Consider the following 22795-nt stretch of genomic DNA (forward strand, 5'->3'; position numbering starts at 1 on the left):
AGGTGTTACTGAAGTTGCTGTAATCAGAATACCTGAAATTATATTAACAATGCAAATCCCTAAATAAATACAGTATAAAAATCTTGTTATTTAGAAAATGTGCATAAATAAATGTTTGTGTATACCAAGACTGTTTTTCTTAAGTTGCCTCACCATATGAGGTAACTGTTGTTTACTTAGCAGTTGCAATACTAGGGATGAAAAACTTTCTGAACGACCAAGGACAAAACAATAATAAAACCCCTTCCTAAAACAATAAACACTTTAAATCTGTCTCTAATCTGTGTATAATATTTTAATAAAGCAGTTTCTAGGAAGTACTAGTTTATAGATAGCTTTAGTTGCATTAATCTACTGAGTAATTGCTCATAATAGTAATATATTGTAAAATTTTAATCTGATAAGATTGAGACACACAACAAAAGGAAGCGTATTTTTTCATTATTTTTTCATTTTTTGTAGCTATGCCTTACTAGCTTTACATGCGTGGATGCGTTTTATGCATTAAGTAAATGGGACAACTTACATTAAAAAAAAAGCTATTAGTGAGGGGCATAGAACAGTTTAAACTTTTCTATTTTTACCAATGAAATCATAGGAATACTGCCACATCCTTTCAGCTTTTGTTGTAAACTCTTTTTGTATACTTTTAAAAAAAGGAAATATGGGTGAGAGGGATGGGATGGAAAGAAAAATTCCTATGGATCCATAATTTAAGAACTGCAAGAAATACTCATTGCAGTAGCCCTTCATTTTTATTTCATGTGGCCCTATCTGTCTACATACACCCACATCCTTGATTTTTTTTTGACAGTAAGTCAGTTTTGCTAATGAAGCGTTTGCATATTTTGGCTCATTTGGCTAATGTCATGATTGGCATGTCTCACTCATACATAGACATGTAGTTTTGCTCAGGGTTAAAACAGGAAACAATGACAGTGCTTTAGACTAAAGCAGAGAAGACAACAATAAGCTTAAAAGTTATTGTTCAAAAGGCACTGGATTTCTTCTGTATTCATTAATGATGATGGTTATGATCCCTCATTTTGTATTTAAGTGGGTGTTTTGCTAGAAAACTCTGAGTTACTTTTTCAGATATGGATTGAAAAGAGGCAAGTTTTGTCCATTCTGTTCCTGTTGTTCAGTTGTTACTGATTTGATTTCATGCTTTATAATGTCATCTTCAATTTGTAACAGTGTGTCACATAAAAAAAGCACAACAATCTAAGGCATACAGTCCTGCTAAAAACATACAATGCTTTTAATTATTGAAATGTATATTACAATGATTTACTTTTTCCATGTTTATAACTCTACTACAGAGCATACTTCTGCGTAAAAATAAGTTATATATATATTTTTTTCCAGACCAAATGTGTGTGGATCACGTTACAATGCTTACTGTTGCCCTGGATGGAAAACTTTACCTGGTGGGAACCAATGCATAGTCCGTAAGTTAATCTAGTTATATGTTATGACTGAGGGTTTATCTTTGTCCCTGTATATCAGGATATTTTTTAATTGTATACTAGAACGGAAATGTGTTTCTATATGGTTTCAATAACAGCTGCACATCATTTCTTTACCATTTCAAATATATTAAACTAATATACAGAGTTCTGTGGGCTACAATATAGTGATGTGATACCAATATTTAACAAAGGATTAATGTCATCCACATGTTCTGTTTAAGTCTGTGGTAGAGGGATTCAAGGGGTGTGTGGACTCTCAGGAGTGAGTAGCTGTGGAATACGTTAATCTATTTAAGTAAATGGAAGGAGGCAACAGCACTGGGCCAGCAAGTAGATTTGCTCTGCTTGTTTGGACCATATCCCTGAAATATATATGCAGAAACGTAAGTGTATACATACGTACATCATGTTGCTGTATACATATCACTTGTAATATTACACTGTCCCAGGGATAATTCCATAAGTCTGATAAGACCCTCTCAAGAGATACTGAGGCAATGTGCTCTCAGATGGTAATTATTACACTGCTGTGTCTGTGGTGCAGCAATAAAGAGAGCATTGTAATGCTGCATAAGAGCCATCCTTCCTCCAGGAGTCATTTGGTAAAATGGACCACGGTTTTCCTTTTCCAAGGAAATCTCCCTACATAATCTAGCACAGCCTGTGGCATGTTCCCAGGCTTTTTCATAAGAGACTGGATGTTTAAATTTTAGTTGTTTTAGAGTTGGAGATGAATGGCAGGAACGCTTTTGGATTCTGTTGTACACAATTTAATGAGTTTATAACTGGGTGTCATGGAACTGAATGAATATTTTCTATGTGGTGTTTTTTTTTTTTTTATGTGTCTGGGTTTTTTTTAAGCATGTTTTAAAGGCATATATGTTTTGTTTGTAGCGATTTGCAGACATTCCTGTGGGGATGGATTTTGCTCTAGACCAAACATGTGCACGTGCCCAAATGGTCAGATAGCCCCCTCCTGTGGTTCAAAATCTAGTAAGTATTTCTTCTGTGTCTTTGATACTGTTTTGTGTCTGTGAAACTAGTAAGGTATGTAAGATAGTTCAGTGCTCAATATTTAGGACAAATTACTTCTGAGTTACCAGATGTACTTGATCACAGGAAAGAAAGTATAGCCTCCTATGACGAAACTGAATAATGACTCAGAAACTAGCTATCGGAGATGCTCTTCTTTGCCAAATTAGTTTTATTAGATGTTATATTTTTTTGCCATTTTGTAACACTAATTCCAGTCTTTGTTTGCTGGAAAATCTCTTATCTTTATTCAACACTAGATATGCATAGACACACCATTTAGAAGTTGTAATAATAGAGAGGTCACTGTTGGCAATTGGCTAAATTTATCTTGCTTTGTAATTCTTCTATAATTTTGGGGGTTACTAAGCCAGACACTATGCCGTCTTTTACAGACATAGGCCTACTGATTTGCAATGAATTAATCGAGTATTATAGCATTTCCTTGCCAGGCTCAGTATGCATCTTCTGAATCTAATGTTGCTGAGCTTATTGAAGTGATGGTTTTGTAGATGCTGGAGGTACAGAACTGGGCAAGGTTTTTGAGTGGAACAACTTTTCATCAGCAAAAAAAACAGATATGTTGAAAATGAGAATTTTCAGAGGTGACTTTGTCTAGAAATGTTTGAATTTCAGTTTTTCAAGGAAGGTTTCCTAGATCCATAATAAAATAAGTTAAATGCAATTAATACAATGAAACAAAGAGCTCAATGGTTAATCATGGGTAGAGTATCTGATATGAAGTAGGATCTTGGTTGGGATAGTGTCTCAGTTTGTATCTGAGATGCCTGTATCTGAGCTGTAATCTCAATTGTGTTCTCATATAAATATGGTGTTTGTCTGTTAGATATAGAAGTCTTTGATCTTTGTACAAACTAGGTAGTTTTGAGGATGAAATGTGAGGGAAATTTTTTTGGTGCAAATGTCCATAAGTATCTGAACAAGATACTGACTAAAGTCAGTGAGGAATGCACTCAACTGACATCTGTAATATTATGAAAAGCTGTCATCCTTTTCATTTTGAATATCTTTTCAGACTCAGTGTGTAGTCTGCTTGGTCCCCATATTTTACCTTGCCATTTTTCTGCTTTCCTGGTTGAAAAGCTTTCCTATATAACTGACCACTTCAGTTTGAGGCTTTAGCATCCTTTTCATGCAGTTAACAGTGGAAAAACTATAACAACTGTGGAATGTAATGGAATGGCATGTACTAAAATGGTAAATATTGTTCATAGTTCAACCCCTTTCTCATGCTCCTGTGATGTCTGTTAGTGAGAGGCTGGCATGAGGAGAGTATGGAGCTGTGAAGCTCCCATAGAGTACTGGAAGGAGAAAGAGTACAAAATGCTGAAGAAATGTCTATGTTGTTCATTCCTGCCTGGGTTTGCAGCTACTGTTTTACCAGGTGCACAATCCTTAGGCCTGTAATCTAGTAAAGGAAAGCATGACTTTCTCCCAAGTCCCATTCAGAGTACAGAAGAGATATATTGCTACTACTATGTTTATTTTGTGTTTTGGCACCTTTGTAAAAGGTTGGAATAAGTGGGCCTTAGTATTACCTCATTTTGTTTTAGGTCACAATGAAGTATTTTATGAGTCAAGACTTAAAAAGAAAAATAGAGTATGAGTAAAGATAAAGTTGTTCTTGTGGTTCTTCTTCTGACATATTCTACCATTGACTTCTTTAGTTTTAGCTTTTATTGGAGTTGTGTGCATAGATAAATGGTCCCAAAACGACTTCACTACAGTTCTTAATGAAGCAGCTTCTAAAGATTATACCTGTTAGCTATTTCAGAAATTGTTAATTACTTCTAAGTATAGATGTTCTACCAATGAAATGCTTTAACCAGTGCTAAGATCATCTTCCTTATACTGCTGCCTAGGTCTATAAGGCCTACATTAAGATGTTGCTTTTCTGTACACTATACCAATACATTCAGCAGTTGGTGTAAAAAATACATTGTTTATTTCTCATTTATATATGCAGTAGCTTAAGATATATTTTTGTGTGGTCACATCCTTTATTTAGTAAAGCAAACCAATTCTAAAAAGAAAAGTGTCTTCAGTTGTTGTAGAGAGAAATGACTGTACTGCCTCTGTGCACTATTGTATAATAACTTTTATTACCCAGCACCTCATTAGGACTTACAGAACGTACACTTTTTGAAAGTCATTTGGTCTGCTGGCACTGTAGACAAAACCCATGAATACATATTTACACAACAGACCACAATGGCTTAGATATGCTATTAGGAAACAAAAGAAACATAAACATAAAAAAAATCTGTTTGACATCAAAGGGTTACTGTCAGCTTGCATTGGCCACAACTCATATTTTGTCAGAATATGCATTCATAAACCAATTTATTAATTATGTTTTAACAAATGGGAAAAAGTTCTTCTAAAGTAATACAAAAAATTAAAGTGAATGATACCAAATACGTTAGTGTGATTACCAGATTGAATGAATCACGTCAAATGATCTATAAGTTCCTTTTATCCAGCATAAAAATCTGGGTAGTGCCATAGATACTTTTTTTCTTTTTCTTTCAGACCTGAAGGTGACACTATGGAAAGAGTGCTGTTATGTGTGTTGTCCTGAATATTGGCAGATAGATGAATGCTGATTGTCTTTTTCTGTGTGCAGACATTACATTACAGCTCAGGCTTCAACAAGTTTGTTACATTTAAAATAGAAATAACAGGTACAAGTGAAAATAATGGGACTTGACACAATTAAAAATAATGGGTCCTGATAGGTGAGACATGTTTGAGTCTTCTTTTGGATATTTTAAGCTACGTCTGTGTTCATTACTTAAGGAATTAGTAATGGTCACAGGTTTTGAATTGTGTACAATTGCAAGCAGACACCAGATGCATGATAGCTCTGACAACCTGCTGAACTCAAATAATTAATGCAGACTGGAAAGCAAAACATAGCCTCCAACTTTGATGCCTACGCAGGTCAACTGTTGGGACTTCCCTGGTTACTAACCAGCTTTAGGAATTTGATTAATGGTTGAAAAGATCAATGTGTGGTTTTCTCAGCATAGATTTTCATGACATCAGTGAACTTGCTGGCTGGGCAGGGGTTATCTCTGGGTAATTCTTGATATTTTGGTTATGTTTACAGTAGGCATGGAGATAAAATTGCCATGTGTAGAGGCATCCCCCAACCTGCTGTGTGTGGCTCTGATGCGGCAGTGATGGAGGAAGTCATCTGCCCTGTTTGGTGCTGGCTCTGTGATGGATACTACTGTCTCCCAAACCACCCAGGGCGTGGCTGCTTTGGCACCTCCTTGTGCTGCAGACACATGCCTAGATCCTGCCCTGTTGTTAGAGTAGTTGCTCTGTTCCTGTGGAAGCTGGGGGGGGGGGGGGGGAGGGAGGAGGGAAGTGAGGAACAGAATGGTCTCTCCTTTGGCTGCAGGCCTTCTGCTGCTCACAGGGTTATGGGTCAGGTCAGACTGGTCTTGCTTCCAAATGTGTTCCAAGTTAGAATGGCCTGGGTTGGCCAAGGCAGAGCAGACTTTTGCTGACACGGCTGCCTCAGAAGGTGGAAGCCATGGCAGAGGCAGTGAGGGCTGCAGTGGGCACTGAGAGTAGCAGCTGAGGGGAGCTGCCTCCTGTCAGGCCAGTTACACCACTTGAATGTAAAATGGGGCCTGCCCCGCTCCCCCTGCCAGTGGCTTCAGAGGCACCAGCAGAGAACAGAGCCAATTTGGGTGATAAGTCCATGAGCGTTGGTGGAGCCATAGTACTGAGGTTTTGCTCAGAAAATGCCTGCTGTGAATGGGAATGCCCAGCATTTCTGGGGGCCCCAAGCCCAGGCCATAAGGTTTGTACCCCCAGGAGGCCACTCTCTGGGATGGGATGTAAGACATCTGATCAAAACCCCAGAGCGCAGCCCCTTCACTTATTCTGCTGCTCTCAGAGGTGGTAAAAGGTCTTGAATTTTGAACTCATTTCCAGAGTTTTCAAGACTGCTGTGGGTTTACACAGCCCCCTGGGCAGTGAGGCAGCTGCTGTCTCACAGGGACGCAGCCCAGCATCCCAGCCTGCTGCTAGCTGCCATCTCCTGAGTCAGTTACTCGACAGGGAAAGCACGCTGAGCATCTGGGATGCGATGAGGCCATCATTCCTTGTTTACAGCTCCTGGCAGGCAAAGCTCTGTGTCATGCACGACCAGACTTGGGAGCATTTCCTCTTCAGTGGCACAGAGAGACAAGTGGCAGCCGCTCCTGCCAGTACCCTCTGCTGTAGGGTGCCCTGGGCCCCAGGTGCCAGAGTGCTGCTCCATTATGTTTCTTCACGTCATGATCACAGACCCTTGTATTTTTTAGTTTGGGACTGCTGAGCTGACAGTGTGTAGCTTACCTGTTGGCTGCTTAGTGAGCTCATGAATGTTTCATGAGTGGTTGTCATGTGGTACATTCCGTATGATGAAGTTTTTACTCAATTTTGCTGAGAATTTACTAAGAAAGTCAGAAACTATTATGTTTAAGTGTGCAGCTTGTAGTTTGTTTCACTTTGGATAGTCAGTACAAACATCGCCCACACACCAAGTGTATGTGTATGTTAGATCTTGCTGGATCTTTTTGCAGGTTTATAAAGTTACATTCCTGCAGTTACCTCTGTTTTGACTTCAGAAATTTCCAGTGCAGGCTGTTTACAACTTGGACCTGAAAGAGAACGAAAATTTATTAAGAGCAATTAATTATTAATGTTGTTAACATTTCCTATATGTGCAAAGCTGTATGAATTGACTTACCAGCCTTATGGTGATTCCTGTGATTTTTGCTTGAGTCTCGGTCAACGTGATACCTTGGAATAGGTTATTTCATTTAATGGAATATCTCCACTGCCATTAATGGAATTGTTCATATAACTGAGAATAGACTGCACCTGCATTCATATGATACTTGTCAAAAATGCAATCTTAAAATCCTTATCTAAGCTCCAGACAGCCTTTGCATGTGTTTCTATAAACTTCTGGAAGGCTAATATTTCAGAATAGTCAGTATGATTTTGGACATTCCCACGAAAGAGGACAGAAAATAAATAGCTTACTGACTTTATGTCACTGATTTTATTACATAGTTATAAGGTAGAAAGCTCACTGATTTGAATGGTTCATTTTAATAATTATGATTGGGTATCCCAGCAATCTCCCATAATGATTTTAGTTTAAAAAGGAGGAAGAAATATTTTACCTTGGAAAAATTTCTTTGAGAAGCAGTAAGACAAATTATGGAAACGTGTGTGTGTGTTATGTGCAAAACCTTTCCTTATCCCAAAATGGGGAAATATACTTTACTGTTACTTGAACAAATAATATGAAAATCATCATATAAGCTACTGTTAACCTTTTTATCTCAAATGTAGTTCAAAGTATTTAAATGGCTTTGGTCTTCATGTGGGAATGGAAATTAGCTCTTGGCATAGCTTGCTCTAATTGAAATCAGTTTGTGGTTTTCAAGTTCCTTCCCTGCTTGACAGATGATATCATTTCCTATGCTTTTTGTAATCCCCTCTGTTTTTCTAAGATTGTATAAAGCTAAGTTGAACTACACATTTTAAAGTAACTATATACCTTTTTCTGACCTACTTAGGACATTGTCCAAAAATCTTCACCAGATACTTACTCTGTATTTGCAGACAATTTTACTTTTTTTTTTAAGGAATGTTAGCACATTTTTGTTTCATGAAGTACATCCAAAGCAGAACAAAGGTGTATCATAAATATGAGACACATAAGAAATGATAGTCTTACTTTTATAACTGAAGAATCAAGTGTACTATTGTTTTAAATGCTAGAGATTATTTAAAATCATTTCTACAATTGCATGTTCAAGTTATATTTTGTGGATTCATATTGCTATAGATGGCAATTCTGCTAAAATTATTAATTCTGCTTAAAAATTAAAATTAAATTCCATACACGTACTTTTGAACTGTAAAAAGCCAAATGATGCTTAAGGGCTTTGTGCAACAGGAAAAATTCAGTGGCTGGCACAGCACCTGTTAACAACAGGCTCTGGCAGTACGTGTGATTTGTATTTTTCAGTCCTGAACATTTCAGACAGCATGGTGTAGGTATCCAGCACTCCATCACAACCTACCAAAATGCCGATCTGCCTGTAATCCTGTCTGGGGAGGAGCCTTTCATGTGGTTCCTGTTAAGAGGGAAACCATTTCCCAGCTGTGTACTGAGTGTCTGCCCCTGTTAGCAGCTGTGTCAGGCAGCAGGAGCTGTGAGGAGGACTTCATCAGGAGACCTGCGTGTTTCTCTGTGCCTGATGAAAAGTCTGACATACTTTAAGTTGTTCCTGACCTCTGGTTGAAAAATGTTTGTCCTTGTTATTAGAAAAACACAGCACGTGCTTTTATGCTTTATTGGCTTGGGACTTGGGCTGTTTGTTAATCATAACAAACGGTTGGGCTGCTGCTGAGAGGGCTGTGTCACACCCTGGTCTCTCCTCTTTGCAGGAAGGACTTAGGGGAAGCGCTATCTGTAAGCTCCTCAGGCCACAGGCACTGACCTGGTGGCAGCGTTATGTGGTGATGGGGTAAGCCCACAGAAAGAAAGTGCCCTGTTACTTTTCCTTTCTGTGCAAGAAGTCCTACCTGGGCAGACCCATTTCTTGTGTTATGTGTCCTGGCAGAGCCAGGCTGTCCTCAGGAGCTTTCTTATTTCCTTCCCTTTAATGCTTCCTTTTTCCATTGCTCAGATGATAAGTTTCTCTGCTTGGTGGTATCTGCCAGAAGTTTAATACTTTCCCCTTGCTGATGGTCTTTTTTTTACCATTGCAAACTAGAAGATGAGTTCTGCACATCTATGCTCATATGAAATGCTGCTGACTTCAATGGATAAGGGTGGTTTCAAATTCTTGCACAATGTCCTGTATTCCTGAGGAACTGTAAATTCGTATTGTTTTCTGTACTGCCATTTTAAATATCTGTTTTAAAATATGCATCTTCTGTTTCTAGCACTGCTTTCTAGTTCATATAATCAATCCCTAAAAATCCCTTAGCAGATAGTTAAGTGTTTCTTCCTGTCTTGGCTTAACTGAGGAAAATCTCTTTTCCTTTCAAGTACAACACTGTAACATCCGGTGCATGAACGGAGGTAGCTGCAGTGATGACCATTGCCTCTGTCAGAAGGGATATACAGGAACACACTGTGGACAGCGTAAGTATATTTTATTTGTATAGATACTTCATACAGTTAAATAATTTAGGGATGTGTGAACTGGGCACCCTTTAACACTAAATTTCAGCTGATGTTGAGCTTGTTTTTGATCGGGTGCAGTGGAATTTTACAGGAAAACACATGACTTTGTAATGAGTGCCGAGTGAATTCTTTCTGATCAGGACTATTAAAATAAACATCATTTGAATTCATAATAATTGGATATAACTTGATCCTATAGTTCTCACTCTACATTAATTCCCATTGATCTACAGGGCCTTACATTCTTGAGGGCAATAGGCCATGAATAAAGAATTTATATAGGATTCAGTTTTTGTCTTATAGACAAAATTGAGCTCCTTAATACAAATCCTTGTTTTTGTTTCAAGGGTTTGCCTCAGAATTAGCTATTACGCTTTAGGAATCTTGCTTATTTTGATGTTATCTTGATGGAGTAATCAAGACTCTCAAATTGATCTACTTCCTCAATGAATCCTGAGCCAAGAGCATTCTTGGATCCATTGCATAAACCCTCTACCAGCCTGATTCTGGTAGTGTTGTTCTTCTTGGCTGGAATGCTGTGAAGAAACTTAAATAAGGATGCAGGCGCTGCTTTTAACCAAGGCTGTCATGTTGCTATCTAGTGAACTATTGGTCTGACAGGGAAAATGTGTTTAGCCTATTTAATGAAAACCTTTTGTGCTCTGCTCTGTCAAAGTCAATGGCACACTTAAAATGAACTTCACTAAGACCATGAATTTACGTTAATAATCTGGAAGAGGATCACATGGTGAAAGGATTAAGAATTGTATTTCTGCCTTCTCTGTGAAATATCAAGTGGATAAAAGAGGACAAATGGAAACGTTCTTTCTACTAAAGTGAAATGTGAAATGGAACAAAGAATAACATTACTCAAAGAGCATCAAATTGTATTAAAAAACCCTTTTTTCATGTGAATGTTCCTTTTTCTGATTATCTTTGAGAGCAATTGCTTTTGAAGTTCATTATGAGAAAAAATTGTACTTTATCACAGTGTAGTACAGGGAAGAATATCTTGGATTAACTAAATCAAAATAGATATTGATTATGTTTTGCTGTTGTAGTTGATATGAATTATTAAGCATCAGCAACAAGCCTTTTAACACTGGATTGTTATTTTTTTTTATTATGGTGGAGGAGCAAATACATTTTTTTAATGTGTTTGAATAGGCAACAATTTAGAGGATTCAGAAATGAAGTTCCTATCTGCAATCTCTACATTTTCAGTGTTGTTTCATTGGAAGTTTGAAAGATGTTATTTTGCAGTTACGGTATTGTCTAGTCATCAAAGAGGCTCTGAGAGGTTGGAGAAGCTGTGCTTGTTAGTATGTTTATGTTATGCTCCCTTGAAAAGATGAATTCATTATACTAATGAGACCAGGAAATAGCAAAAGATCAGAAGCAGATTCTGGAAAAAATGTATCCTGGCCTGTTATGTTTACAGTGTTTGCTAGTTTACCTGAGCTGGTCAAGTATGTAGTTTCCTGTCTTTCTGGAAATAACTCAATAAAGACTACTCTTGCCTCCCCTCTGATACAGCTGTCTGTGAAAGTGGATGTCTAAATGGAGGGAGATGTGTGGCTCCGAACCGATGTGCTTGCACCTATGGCTTTACAGGACCCCAGTGTGAAAGAGGTATGTGTCCTAAAACAGTGGAAAAAATTTTGATTTTCAAACTTGCTTAATAATAGTTTGAAAATACCAGTGCCACCACACATTTAGGTAGTAATGTTGTATTGCTGTCTATCAGTAAGGTAAAATAGGACTGGCATTCTTGTAGAATGTGAAGTACAGATGTAACAAACTGGGATGAAATAAACATGCTACTGCTTAGGGTCTTTGTTTTGTTCATTTTTTGCTATGAAAACATTTCAGTGGGAGAGCTGTGAAATATATATATATTGATAAGTGTTTTTGTACAAACTTTGAATAATTTTTAAGTCATCAGAAAAGCTCATATCTCTCTGATACATTTACTTACCAGTGGTAAGCAGCATGTTGCCTCTGTGTTTGGCATGTCTTTTGGCAGAGTTCATTCAATCTTTATTTCCATCTTGTACAGTTTTATTGTTATTGTTGTTTTTTGTTTTTTTTTGTGTGTGTGTATGTATCCATAGTGATAATCACAGCTGACAGATATACCAACTACCTCAACTGGTATATTGTTTTCTTTTTTTTTTTTTCCATGGAATTAAAACCAATTTAATGGTTCATTTGAGAGAGATACAGCAATCAAGGTTTAGGGATAAGCTTTCTGTTGAGTTTTGTAATCTTAAAAATAATACTTTTTAATTTGATAGAGTTATTGATTGATTTGTTTCTTTGGAAATTCATACATACTACCCATACAAGAGGTTGTGTTACATATCTGCAAACCTGGGACAGTATGGGTAGTACTGACCTGATTTTGGGCTTGCATGTACAGGATGTGTTTAGCACACAAAGTTTCTGGCAGTGAGTATGCCAGGTGCTCACTGCTGTTGGTACTGCAGCTGGAGTGATGGCTGGCATTTCTAAAAGGGCAGCGTAGGTGGTGATGCAGAATAACAAATGGTAGGGGACAAAAATGTTTCGCTCTGAGCTGGAGCAGACAGTAGGATGAAGCAGGTATTTGCTGCACTCCCTACAGCAGATAAAATTGTTTTGTTGGCATTGTTTGAAGTCTTGCCAGTTGTCCACTCAGATGTTGTAGTAGTTCAAACTGATGCCGAAGTTTTTCTGAAGACTGAGGAGCAGCTGTGTTCTGAGCCTTCTGATCTCATCACTGGAGAGAGGAATAAGAGGAATGGAAAATGTTAAGTGTCTTTGGTTAAAAGTCTGAAATTTGCACAGAATAAAAGCTTTATAGGTAATGATCGTACTGAATATTATTGCAAAGGCTTTGAACTTCAAGCAGTGAGTGCTTGTTTGTTCTCCGTGGGTGAAGGGTTTGAGCCTTCAGTCTGGTGAGGAGCTACAGTGCACAAGTTCTAAAAAGGATTGTTCAAAGCTGCTTTTACATTGCCTGAATTCGGGCTGATTTCACTCGACCCACTTATGGCAAGTTTCAAGGCTGAAGCCTGCTATCAGCTTCAGTCCTGTCCCTCAGGGCTCCTGCTTTGTGTCAGGTGGAACAAGAAACTGATGGCACAAAGCAATTTGAGCCAAATCATACCACCATGGAACGAGGTGGAAACCTGTATTTTAAATGCATCATCCATAAGCAGATTTTACTTAGAACACATTTTTTTATTCTGTATTTTCTCTTTTATTGATAACTAGGCATTAATGAGCTGCAGTATTTCTGGTTAAAGCTCATTGCAGTATTGAAGCCAAATGATAGTAAACCTCTTTGCCTTCTTCATGTATGATGGCATCACCAGCTGGGTTGATGAGGGAAGAGCAGTGGATGTCATCTACTTTGACTTTAGCAAGGCTTTCGATACTGTCTCCCGTGACATCCTGCTAGCAAAGCTGAGAAAGTGTGGGATAGAGGAGTGGACAGTAAGGTGGGTTGAGAACTGGCTGATTGGCCGAGCTCAGAGGGTGGTGACCGGTGGTGCAGAGTCTGGCTGGAGGCCTGTGACTAGCGGTGTTCCCCAGGGGTCAGTGCTGAGTCCGGTCTTGTTCAACATCTTCATCGACGACCTTGATGAGGGAATAGTGTCTGCCCTCAGCAAGCAGGCTGATGACATGAAGCTGGGAGGAGTGGCTGACACACCAGAAGGCTGTGCTGCCATTCAGGGAGACCTGGACAGGCTGCAGAGATGGGCAGAAAGAAACCAAATGAGGTTTAATAAGAGCAAGTGTAGAGTCCTGCATCTGGGAAGGAACAACCACATGTATCAGTACAGGCTGGGGGATGACCTGCTGGAGAGGAGCTCTGAGGAGAAGAACCTGGGGGTCCTGGTGGACGACAGGCTGACCATGAGCCAGCAGTGTGCGCTGGTGGCCAAGAGTGCCAATGAGATCCTGGCATGCATTAAAAGGAGTGTGGCCAGCAGGTCAAGGCAGGTGATCCTCCCCCTCTACTCTGCCCTGGTCAGGCCTCACGTGGAGTACTGTGTCCAGTTCTGGGCTCCCCAGTACAAGAAAGACAGGGATCTCCTGGAAAGAGTCCAGCGGAGGGCCACAAAGATGATATGGGGCCTGGAGCATCTTCCCTATGAAGAAAGGCTGAGAGACCTAGGTCTGTTCAACCTGGAGAAGAGAAGACTGAGAGGGGATCTCATCAATGTGTATAAATACCTGAGGTGTGGAGACAGAGGGATTTGGCCAACCTCTGTTCAGTGGTTTGCGGGGACAGAACAAGGGGTAATGACCACAACATGAAGCACAGGAAGTTCCACACCAACATGAGAAAGAACTTCTTCACGGTGAGGGTGACAGAGCACTGGGACAGGCTGCCCAGGGAGGTTGTGGAGTCTCCTTCTCTGGAGATATTCAAGGCCCATCTGGACAGCCTGGGCAGCCTGCTGTAAGGAACCTGCTTTGGCAGGGAGGTTGGACCCAATGATCTTCCGAGGTCCCTTCCAACCCCTACAATTCTGTGATTCTGTGATATCTCCCCAGAAAACCTCTGAAAGTTGGCTTCTTTCACAGAGATTTCCTCCAGCCTCTCTACCTAGCTGAGCTAATATGTTCCCCTCCTCTAAAAAGGGTGTGGTGGTTTTTGGTTGCAGAATCACATTATGCCATCAGAAAAATGTTTTCTGAAGATAACTTCAAGTATAAGCTAATGTTGATCTTAGTAGGAATAACTTGCATTGTTAAGCACATGCACCTGTGTAGTCATTAGGGCTTTGGCTGGCTGCGTATGATTTTACACATCTGTCAGCTAAAAAAGAGGTCCATATTTTGAATCTAGCTCTGGAATGTTATGTGGATTTGTGACATTCCCTAGTGGGCTTCTGATGTATATGTATATGGATGTTATCCAGTAAATAGATAATAGAAAAAAAGTAACAAAACTAAAGCTTTTCTGAATGTGGAGCGGGGAAAAAATGGAAAATAAATAAAAGAATTAGTCTCTTATGTTATCCCATTTCTGGGAGAAGTAGGAGGGGCAGATTATTGTGAAAATACCATTTCTGGGTATAAATGTGATGTGAAGTGATACGCTTTTGTGGCATACACATTCCCCATGTGTTTGGCTGTGGTTTGACTTCTAGGCTGTGCCATGCCACATGCTAACAGTGATGTAAGTAATTTACTACTGCATATCACGCAGTGCTTTTCTCTGTGAACATTGACTAATAGTAACAGTCACAGGGTGTTTGTGGCACGTATGTCACAGACCAAGGAATATTCCAGCCGTTGCTGATGTGTCATAGCTTAGAACTGTCTTGAATAAAACAATGTTGAGACAACCAAATTCATAGGAATTATTCTAATAATCCAATACAGAAAACAATGAAAATGTTCCAGTTGCTTGTATCAAAGTTTGAGCCAGCTTCTTAAGTCCAGCAGCATGTTGCAGTGTTCTGTCTACTGTTTTAACTAGTTTTTCCATATGTTTGGCCCATATTTGTAATACAAATTAGCTTAATTGGTATTACCTCAGTAAATGCTGACCATATGGTTGTTAATGAAGATTTGCAGGACTTCTGTGTAGGTCAGTAGTTTCAAATACATGTGTAATGAAGGAGCTTATCTGGTAAAAGACCTGCTTCTTTCACAGTGCAGTGAGTGACATCAAATCTGTGGCCTGAGTACTTTTATGTATCTATTCAGTCATTCTTTCAGAGGATAGCATGGTACAATTTCAGCGTACAAATTACTTTTTGTGTGGCCTAGAAGTGTTAATGATGTCATAAAACACTATTTACATGAGCAAAATGAATATTTAGAGGCGTTAGTATCAGTGGAACTCCTCTTCAAGTTCTGGGAGACTGCGTACTGTGTTATCAGTGTGATACATGGTATCAGAGCTGGATCTGTAGCTGCGCTATTGTCAAGTCTTACACATGTATCTGTAATTCCTACACTGTCACGAATGGTGTTTGGTGCCTTTCCAGAGTAGGGGAAGCTTCTTGGGCATACCGTCAAGTATGTGCAGGCGTATTATAAATACAATAGACTTTTTTTTTTCTTTTTTTTTTTTTTTCTGTGGGATAGTGTTCATCAAAAAGGTGAACTTGATGTAAACTATACAGTAAGAATATAGTGGAGTTGGAAATGCTTCCTACAGCAATTTAAGACACATTTAATATGCCTAGTCCAGAAAAGAAAATATTTCATGGATATTGACTCAGTTAAAATTTGAACTTCAACTATTCATTCTGGAAGGTGCTGAGTTCTCTGGCCGTGATCCAATGACGGGCTTTGACATGCATTTAAATGCAAAACTGAGATGTCAGTATTCTTAAAATAACGCAAATGCTTAAGGGTCTTGATGGCTTTTGGCCAAAGCTTTCAGAATCAGTTAAATTCCAAGAGGTGCACTCAGGTTTAAGCATATCATTTAGTCATATTGTTAATGAAAAGAAATCAGGTAATAGAAAAACTGAGATGCAAGCAAAGCACAATTTCTTCTGCTGGTTAAAAAAAAAAAAAAGGATGTCTTCTTTACACCATTTGTCTTTTAACACAGAATAACATGAGTTACTTATGGATTTTGCAGTCCCTTTTAGAGTCTCTGAAGAGAATGAGGGCAAAGGCTTAGCTTAGGTTCCCATGAGGATAATTCAGAACATTGACAGCACTTTTTATTGTCTGTAAAGAGTCTGGGGGATTTTGCTAGCCATATTCAAATGACCCCAAAGTGGGCATCTAAAACATCGCTATATCATGCATTTGATAAAAGTCCAGAGGCAGAATTGATATTACCAACCTCAGAGAGATCAGATATCCCTATTGGATTTGATAGAACAATGTCTTTCAAATGAGTGCATAAAAACTTGACTTCTTCAAATCTATTTTTCTTTGGGCATTTGGATAATTATACTATAAAAGGGTCACTTCCATAGAATATAAAATTGTATATTGTTGTTGTTCTGGTATTGAAAAAATGCAATGAAATGTGCTTTTCTTTTTCTGTCTGGATCCAGTTAGAGGAACACAGTGGAAGCTTAGAATGTGTTACAGCCCTGTTTGTTTATCTGAATGCTTGTGACAACATCAGGGGCTCAATCCTGCTGCATTTTGGAGTTTTGCCACTCGCTTCACATAGGAGTTGAATTGGGCCTGATGTAGTTCAAATATTAAAAATGTACCACGTGTGTTTTGTTTTGTTTTGTTTTTTTTTCTGGACTCAGAATATGAGCAAATGATTGCTTTTTCTTCAAACAGAGTTGTTTCTGTACTGCTCTCTCCATGGCAGGAATTTTTGCCTAATTTTTAATTATATTTGGCCATTATTAAAAGTTCCCAGAATTAATGCCATATGTAAAAATATCTTTCCCAGAGCCTCACTATGAAAGTGCAGCCGCTGAAAGTGGTCGAGAGCAGTGTAGAGCCGTGTATATTTTTTTTCTTTCTAAATACTACAACGGGTAGAATGTTTTTACAAAGAGGACACTGCACCCCTTAGTGTGCCCCGTCTCTGGTATTTAGTCTAAATGGAAAGTAAATAACAAAGTGTAGATAGCAGTAAAAGTATGTTCCCAAAGCCTTATGTTGCATTTAAAGTAGTATTGCAGCATATGGTAGCTGGCAAACATTTGAATAAACTTGATTTTTGTAGATGTCTTCCAAGAAACACATCTGTTGACACAGACATGTAGTTTCTGCAGCCCTGTAACATGAATACAGTGTGTACAGTATTATAACAGCAAACTAAAAGATGCGTAAGCTTGAAGGCCTGGAATAAGTATTCTTGCACACTATTTTTCCCCTGATTTTATAACCTGATTATGAAACATGGCTTCAGGCTGAAGTTTAATATGTTCAGTCACAGTCATGTTTTACTTTCTTTAACACAATTTTTATACATGTTGCCACCCTTGATATCTTTGAGTTTTAAAACAAAAAAGTCAGTATCAGCACCTAGGATTATCTTTCCTATAAAAGAAGTTGAGTTAAATGGATGAGGAATTTTTGTGCGTCTTAAAACTGAAGCTGCAGCTTAATGCTGTGGAAGTCAGTCTTTACAGAATTACTGTGTGTGATTTAAGGATGTTTATAATGCTTAGCAATATAATCAATAGATCTTTGGATCAGAACTCAGTGCTAAGCTCAGTCTGTTATTTAAGACCAAAAAGCATTTTTAGGGTCTTTTGTATGTGAAGGCTTTTATTCATTGTTCTGCTCCTTGTAAATACCCTATCTAACCAGCTGTATGTTATGATCCTTTGTGCATCTGAAAATACCACATAGCATGTTTTAAAACGTTCCTTTGGATATATGCTTAAAACTTAATCAAGATCCATAAATGATTCAGTACATATGGGCTTAGGTCTCTTGTGAGACGTAAGGACTCCAACTTTTGTACACGAAGCTGAACATTTACATTTTGTTCCAAATTGAGTTTTGATTTTAGTCAAACAAATCCAAATCCAAAGTTTTCATTCAACTATTTGGCAGCCCTCTCTGTATTTCCATGCCTTCTTGATTGGCTGCTAAGGGCACTGACCTTTAGATGTGCAGTAAGGTATTACTTGGACTTTGTGTTTTGTTTTGATTTGATTTTAGCTGTAACAATGGAGATGCATACAAATTTAATGACAAATTGAGGAGCACATGCTTTGGTTGAGGTAGAACTAAAAACGTTTTTCAAGTGGTAATGGCATATGTTAATACAAATAGATTTAATAAATAACACTGCAAATGCTTGAATTAAATAGTTGCATTGTTTTAATCTGTGAGATGTGAGTCTTGCATGTAGGTCCTGAAGGGACTCACATGAGAATCACTGAGATCATTCTCCCCGTCCTGTAGACAGCTGGGTTGCTGCACCCAACGCCTACATCCAGGTGTGCTGGCAGCCTGCGGGCACATGTTTGCTGCACAAGAAATTCAGTTCTGCTTCCTGCAGTCAGAGATAGAACCTTGCATTGGCTTTGCTCATGCATGGTGCTTGCAAGCTGCCTTGTGGTGTCTTAAGAAATAAAGAGTGGAGGCCCGTGCTTTCATCAGAAGGCTTTGTTGAAGTTGCATACACAAAGAGATGTCTATGTTTGTTTGATTACGGGATGTTACACTAATACATATATGACTTTTATATACGCAGTGTAGGCAGTTGAAAGATGTAACTTCCCTGAATGGCCTGCGCTGCCAGATTTGCGCTCTGCAGAGCTCCAAGGAGAAATGGGAAGAATCTGTCTGATGTATCATGAAAGTGAGATTTTTTTCTGTCCTGAAAGACTGAGTCAGCTTTTATTGATTTTAGTTATCATTGCTGCATAGCGTTGCATTTAAAGCCTTCAGAACAAGTGTCTTCAAACCATTCTTGATCTTAGTGCCATTGAAGCATTCCCATTTTTCAAATTTCAGCAATTTCCCAATTTGTGGGTGTCCTGGTTTCAGTTAGGACAGAGTTAATTTTCTTCCTAGTAGCTGGTAGAATGCTATGTTTTGGCTTAGGATGAGAAGAGTGCTGATAACACGCTGATGTTTTAATTGTTGCAGAGCAGTGCTTACACCAAGCCAAGGACGTTTCAGCTTCTCGCTCTGTCCTGCCAACGGGCAGGCTGGGGGTGCAGCAAGAGCTGGGAGGGGACAGACCCAGAGCAGCTGACCCAAACTGGCCAAAGGGGTATTCCATCCCATCTGATGTCATGCTAAACAATATATAGGGGTGGCTAGCCGGGGGAGGAGGGCCGGACTGCTCGGGGTTAGGCTGGGCATTGGTCAGTGGGTGGTGAGCAATTGCATTGTGCATCACTTGTTTTGTACACATTATTAGTAGTAGTACTAAGCCCCTATCCATCATTTATCAGCAGTCCTGGCTATCAGGGGAGGTCCCAGCTGACTGGCAGCTAGCAAATGTGACACCCATCTACAAGAAGGGCTGGAGGGCTGACCCGGGGAACTACAGGCCTGTCAGTTTGACCTCAGTACCAGGGAAGCTCATGGAGCAGATCCTCTTGGGAGTCATCATGCGGCACTTGAAGGGCAAGCAGGCGATCAGGCCCAGTCAGCATGGGTTTATGGAAGGCAGATCTTGCTTGACGAACCTGATCTCCCTCTATGACAAAGTGACGCGCTGGGTGGACGAGGGAAAGGCTGTGGATGTGGTCTACCTTGACTTCAGCAAGGCTTTTGACACCGTCTCCCACAGCATTCTCCTCAAGAAACTGGCTGCTCTTGGCTTGGACTGGCGCACGCTTCGTTGGGTTAGAAACTGGCTGGATAGCCGGGCCCAAAGAGTCGTGGTAAATGGAGTCAAGTCCAGTTGGAGGCCAGTCACTAGTGGCGTCCCCCAGGGCTCGGTGCTGGGGCCGGTCCTCTTTAACATCTTCATCAATGATCTGGATGAGGGCATTGAGTGCACCCTCAGTAAGTTTGCAGATGACACCAAGTTAGGTGCGTGTGTCGATCTGCTCGAGGGTAGGAAGGCTCTGCAGGAGGATCTGGATAGGCTGGACTAATGGGCTGAGGCCAACTGCATGAAGTTTAACAAGGCCAAGTGCCGGGTCCTGCACCTGGGGCGCAATAACCCCAAGCAGAGCTACAGGCTGGGAGAGGAGTGGTTGGAGAGCTGCCAGGCAGAGAAGGACCAGGGAGTGATGGTGGACAGTCGGCTGAATATGAGCCAGCAGTGTGCTCAGGTGGCCAAGAAGGCCAACGGCATCCTGGCTTGTATCAGAAACAGTGTGACCAGCAGGGCTAGGGAGGTGATCGTCCCCCTGTACTCGGCTCTGGTGAGGCTGCACCTCGAGTACTGTGTTCAGTTTTGGGCCCCTCGCTACAAGAAGGACATCGAGGTGCTTGAGCGGGTTCAAAGAAGGGCGACGAAGCTGGTGAGGGGCCTGGAGAACAAGTCCTACGAGGAGCGGCTGAAGGAGCTGGGCTTGTTCAGCCTGGAGAAAAGGAGGCTCAGGGGCGACCTTATCGCTCTACAGATACCTTAAAGGAGGCTGTAGTGACGTGGGGGTTGGCCTGTTCTCCCACGTGCCTGGTGACAGGACGAGGGGGAATGGGCTAAAGTTGCACCAGGGGAGTTTTAGGTTAGATGTTAGGAAGAACTTCTTTACTGAAAGGGTTGTTAGGCACTGGAACAGGCTGCCCAGGGAGGTGGTGGAGTCACCATCCGTGGAAGTCTTCAAAAGACGTTTAGATGTAGAGCTTAGGGATATGGTTTAGTGGGGACTGTTAGTGTTAGGTTAGAGGTTGGACTCGATGATCTTGAGGTCTCTTCCAACCTAGAAATTCTGTGATTCTGTGATACTATTATCATCATTATCGTTATTATTATTGTTATTATTATTTTCCTGTCTTAATAAACCGTCTTTATCTCAACTCACAGGCCTCTCTTTCCCATTTCTCTCCCCCATCCCAGAGAGGGAGGGGAGAGGGTGAGCGAACGGCTGTGTGGTGTTTAGCTGCCAGCCAGGTTAAACCACAACAGTGGGTCACTACAAAACTTTTAGAACATAAAGTAGTGAGCACAAACAATTTCTCATGGAGCTTTCGATAGAGGAGGTGCTGCCTAAATGGTGACCCTGGAGCTGAACATGATACAAAGAATGAGTAAATGAAGTTGAGAACTCATTCTAACAGTGCCGACTTAGCCATTTATGGAGAAAAGTGTTCCTTTTTGTCTGGACCACAATATATTTTGATACAAGAAAGCAGAGCTAGCTAAAATTCTTTGATTTGTTAAAGTGAAAACAAATGTTTTCCTTGTGAATCACCCTGAAAATTTATATGAATATTTTCCATTCATACCCTTTTTCAGCTGGTAAGCTGAAAAAATTTGTTACAATTGCAACAGCAAAAATGAAATATCAGTACACAGTATTCCTTAAGTCAAGTTTGTGTTGGGAGTTTGTTTTTCCTCTGTTTTTAAGTGATCTAAAGCCTTCATGATGCTCAGTGCTAACAAAGAAAAGAAAACTTCTTCTAAAAACATCATAGATCATACATAATGTAAGGATAAACTGACAAGGGCATTTCCAAGAAAAACAATTCTTTTATGTAGGTCAGGTACAAAATGCTAATGAAAATACATCTTAAGCAGAGGTGCTCAAAATGGTCAGTGTAACTGTTTTGTCACACATAATTTTTCTTGCAACGTGTTCTTAACAGAATTGTTGAAATTTCTGTTACATTTATAAAGGTATCTTATATTCTATCTCAGCGTGAAAGTGGCAAAAAGTTATAGGAAATAACTACCTAAGAGCAGTTGTAAGGACAGTCACATTCACGCTTCCAATTGGCCTTAAGAAGTTCAGGAATAATGACTGAGTGGTTTTCATAATTTTTTTTCTGTGACAGCTTGTACGGTTTGGCACTCTGGAGAAACGCTGTAGGAAAAGAAAAGAGGCCTAAATAAGGTTTGAAAAGAAAGGAGCCTTAAGAGAGAGAATCACTTTCCAAACTCTGCTCTGCTGTAAAACAGAGTCTAGCTTTGCACTCCTTATCCAGAAAATCTCTTTTGGAAAAGGGGGGAATTTCTTTATGTAAGAAACAAAGATTCAACATTTCTCTTTGTAAAAAAGATATGTAAAGGCTATGGAGAAGCAATTTTTTAAAAAGCATGAAAGTTATTAAAAGTGTGTGGGTATATATACACATATACGTACTTATATATTCAGGTATGTTAAGAACAGAAATATGAAACCTGTGGGCACCTGGTTTTTGGTTGTGATCTTACACATTTACTATGTGACTGTTGCTGGTATTAACCATGCTATACTAGCACAGGTAGGTTAACATAACTGCAGCCTCACCTTCACTTTGCTCTGCCATAGTCTTAATTTTCTTTCATGTGATGTAATTCAGGTCCCATTAAGAAGGAGGGGCCTCGCACTGCTTTCCTGAATGTTTAACTTAGTGAGTGACTTTTTAAAGAGCATTTCACTCGAGTAGGCCTGCCTTACTGAATGGTGCTGCTCTTGTTTTATAATGGCCCTGTCCTTATCACTTAAGTTTTTCCAAGTTTACCTGGTGATCCCCAGGAGTTTCAGTACTGCTGTTA

General features: G+C 39.8%; 1 protein-coding gene and 1 long non-coding RNA gene across 5 annotated transcripts in view; both read left to right on the forward strand.

Annotated features, from left to right (window-relative positions):
* FBN1 (fibrillin 1) overlaps positions 1–22795 on the forward strand; it is a 159886-nt gene that overhangs the window by 12191 nt on the left and 124900 nt on the right. For all 4 annotated transcript variants that reach the window (XM_068695258.1, XM_068695254.1, XM_068695257.1 and 1 more), the window contains exons 3-6: positions 1369–1451; positions 2367–2465; positions 9601–9696; positions 11275–11370. In XM_068695258.1, coding sequence (XP_068551359.1) covers positions 1369–1451; positions 2367–2465; positions 9601–9696; positions 11275–11370 — 374 coding nt within the window. The remainder of the gene's footprint in view (positions 1–1368; positions 1452–2366; positions 2466–9600; positions 9697–11274; positions 11371–22795) is intronic.
* Positions 8638–9111, forward strand: LOC137863313 (uncharacterized). The gene is made up of 2 exons (XR_011100863.1): positions 8638–8810; positions 8994–9111. It is a non-coding gene; the product is annotated as an uncharacterized lncRNA (long non-coding RNA).

Source organism: Anas acuta, chromosome 12 (assembly GCF_963932015.1).
Source record: "Anas acuta chromosome 12, bAnaAcu1.1, whole genome shotgun sequence".
NCBI classification, from domain to species: Eukaryota; Metazoa; Chordata; class Aves; order Anseriformes; family Anatidae; genus Anas; species Anas acuta.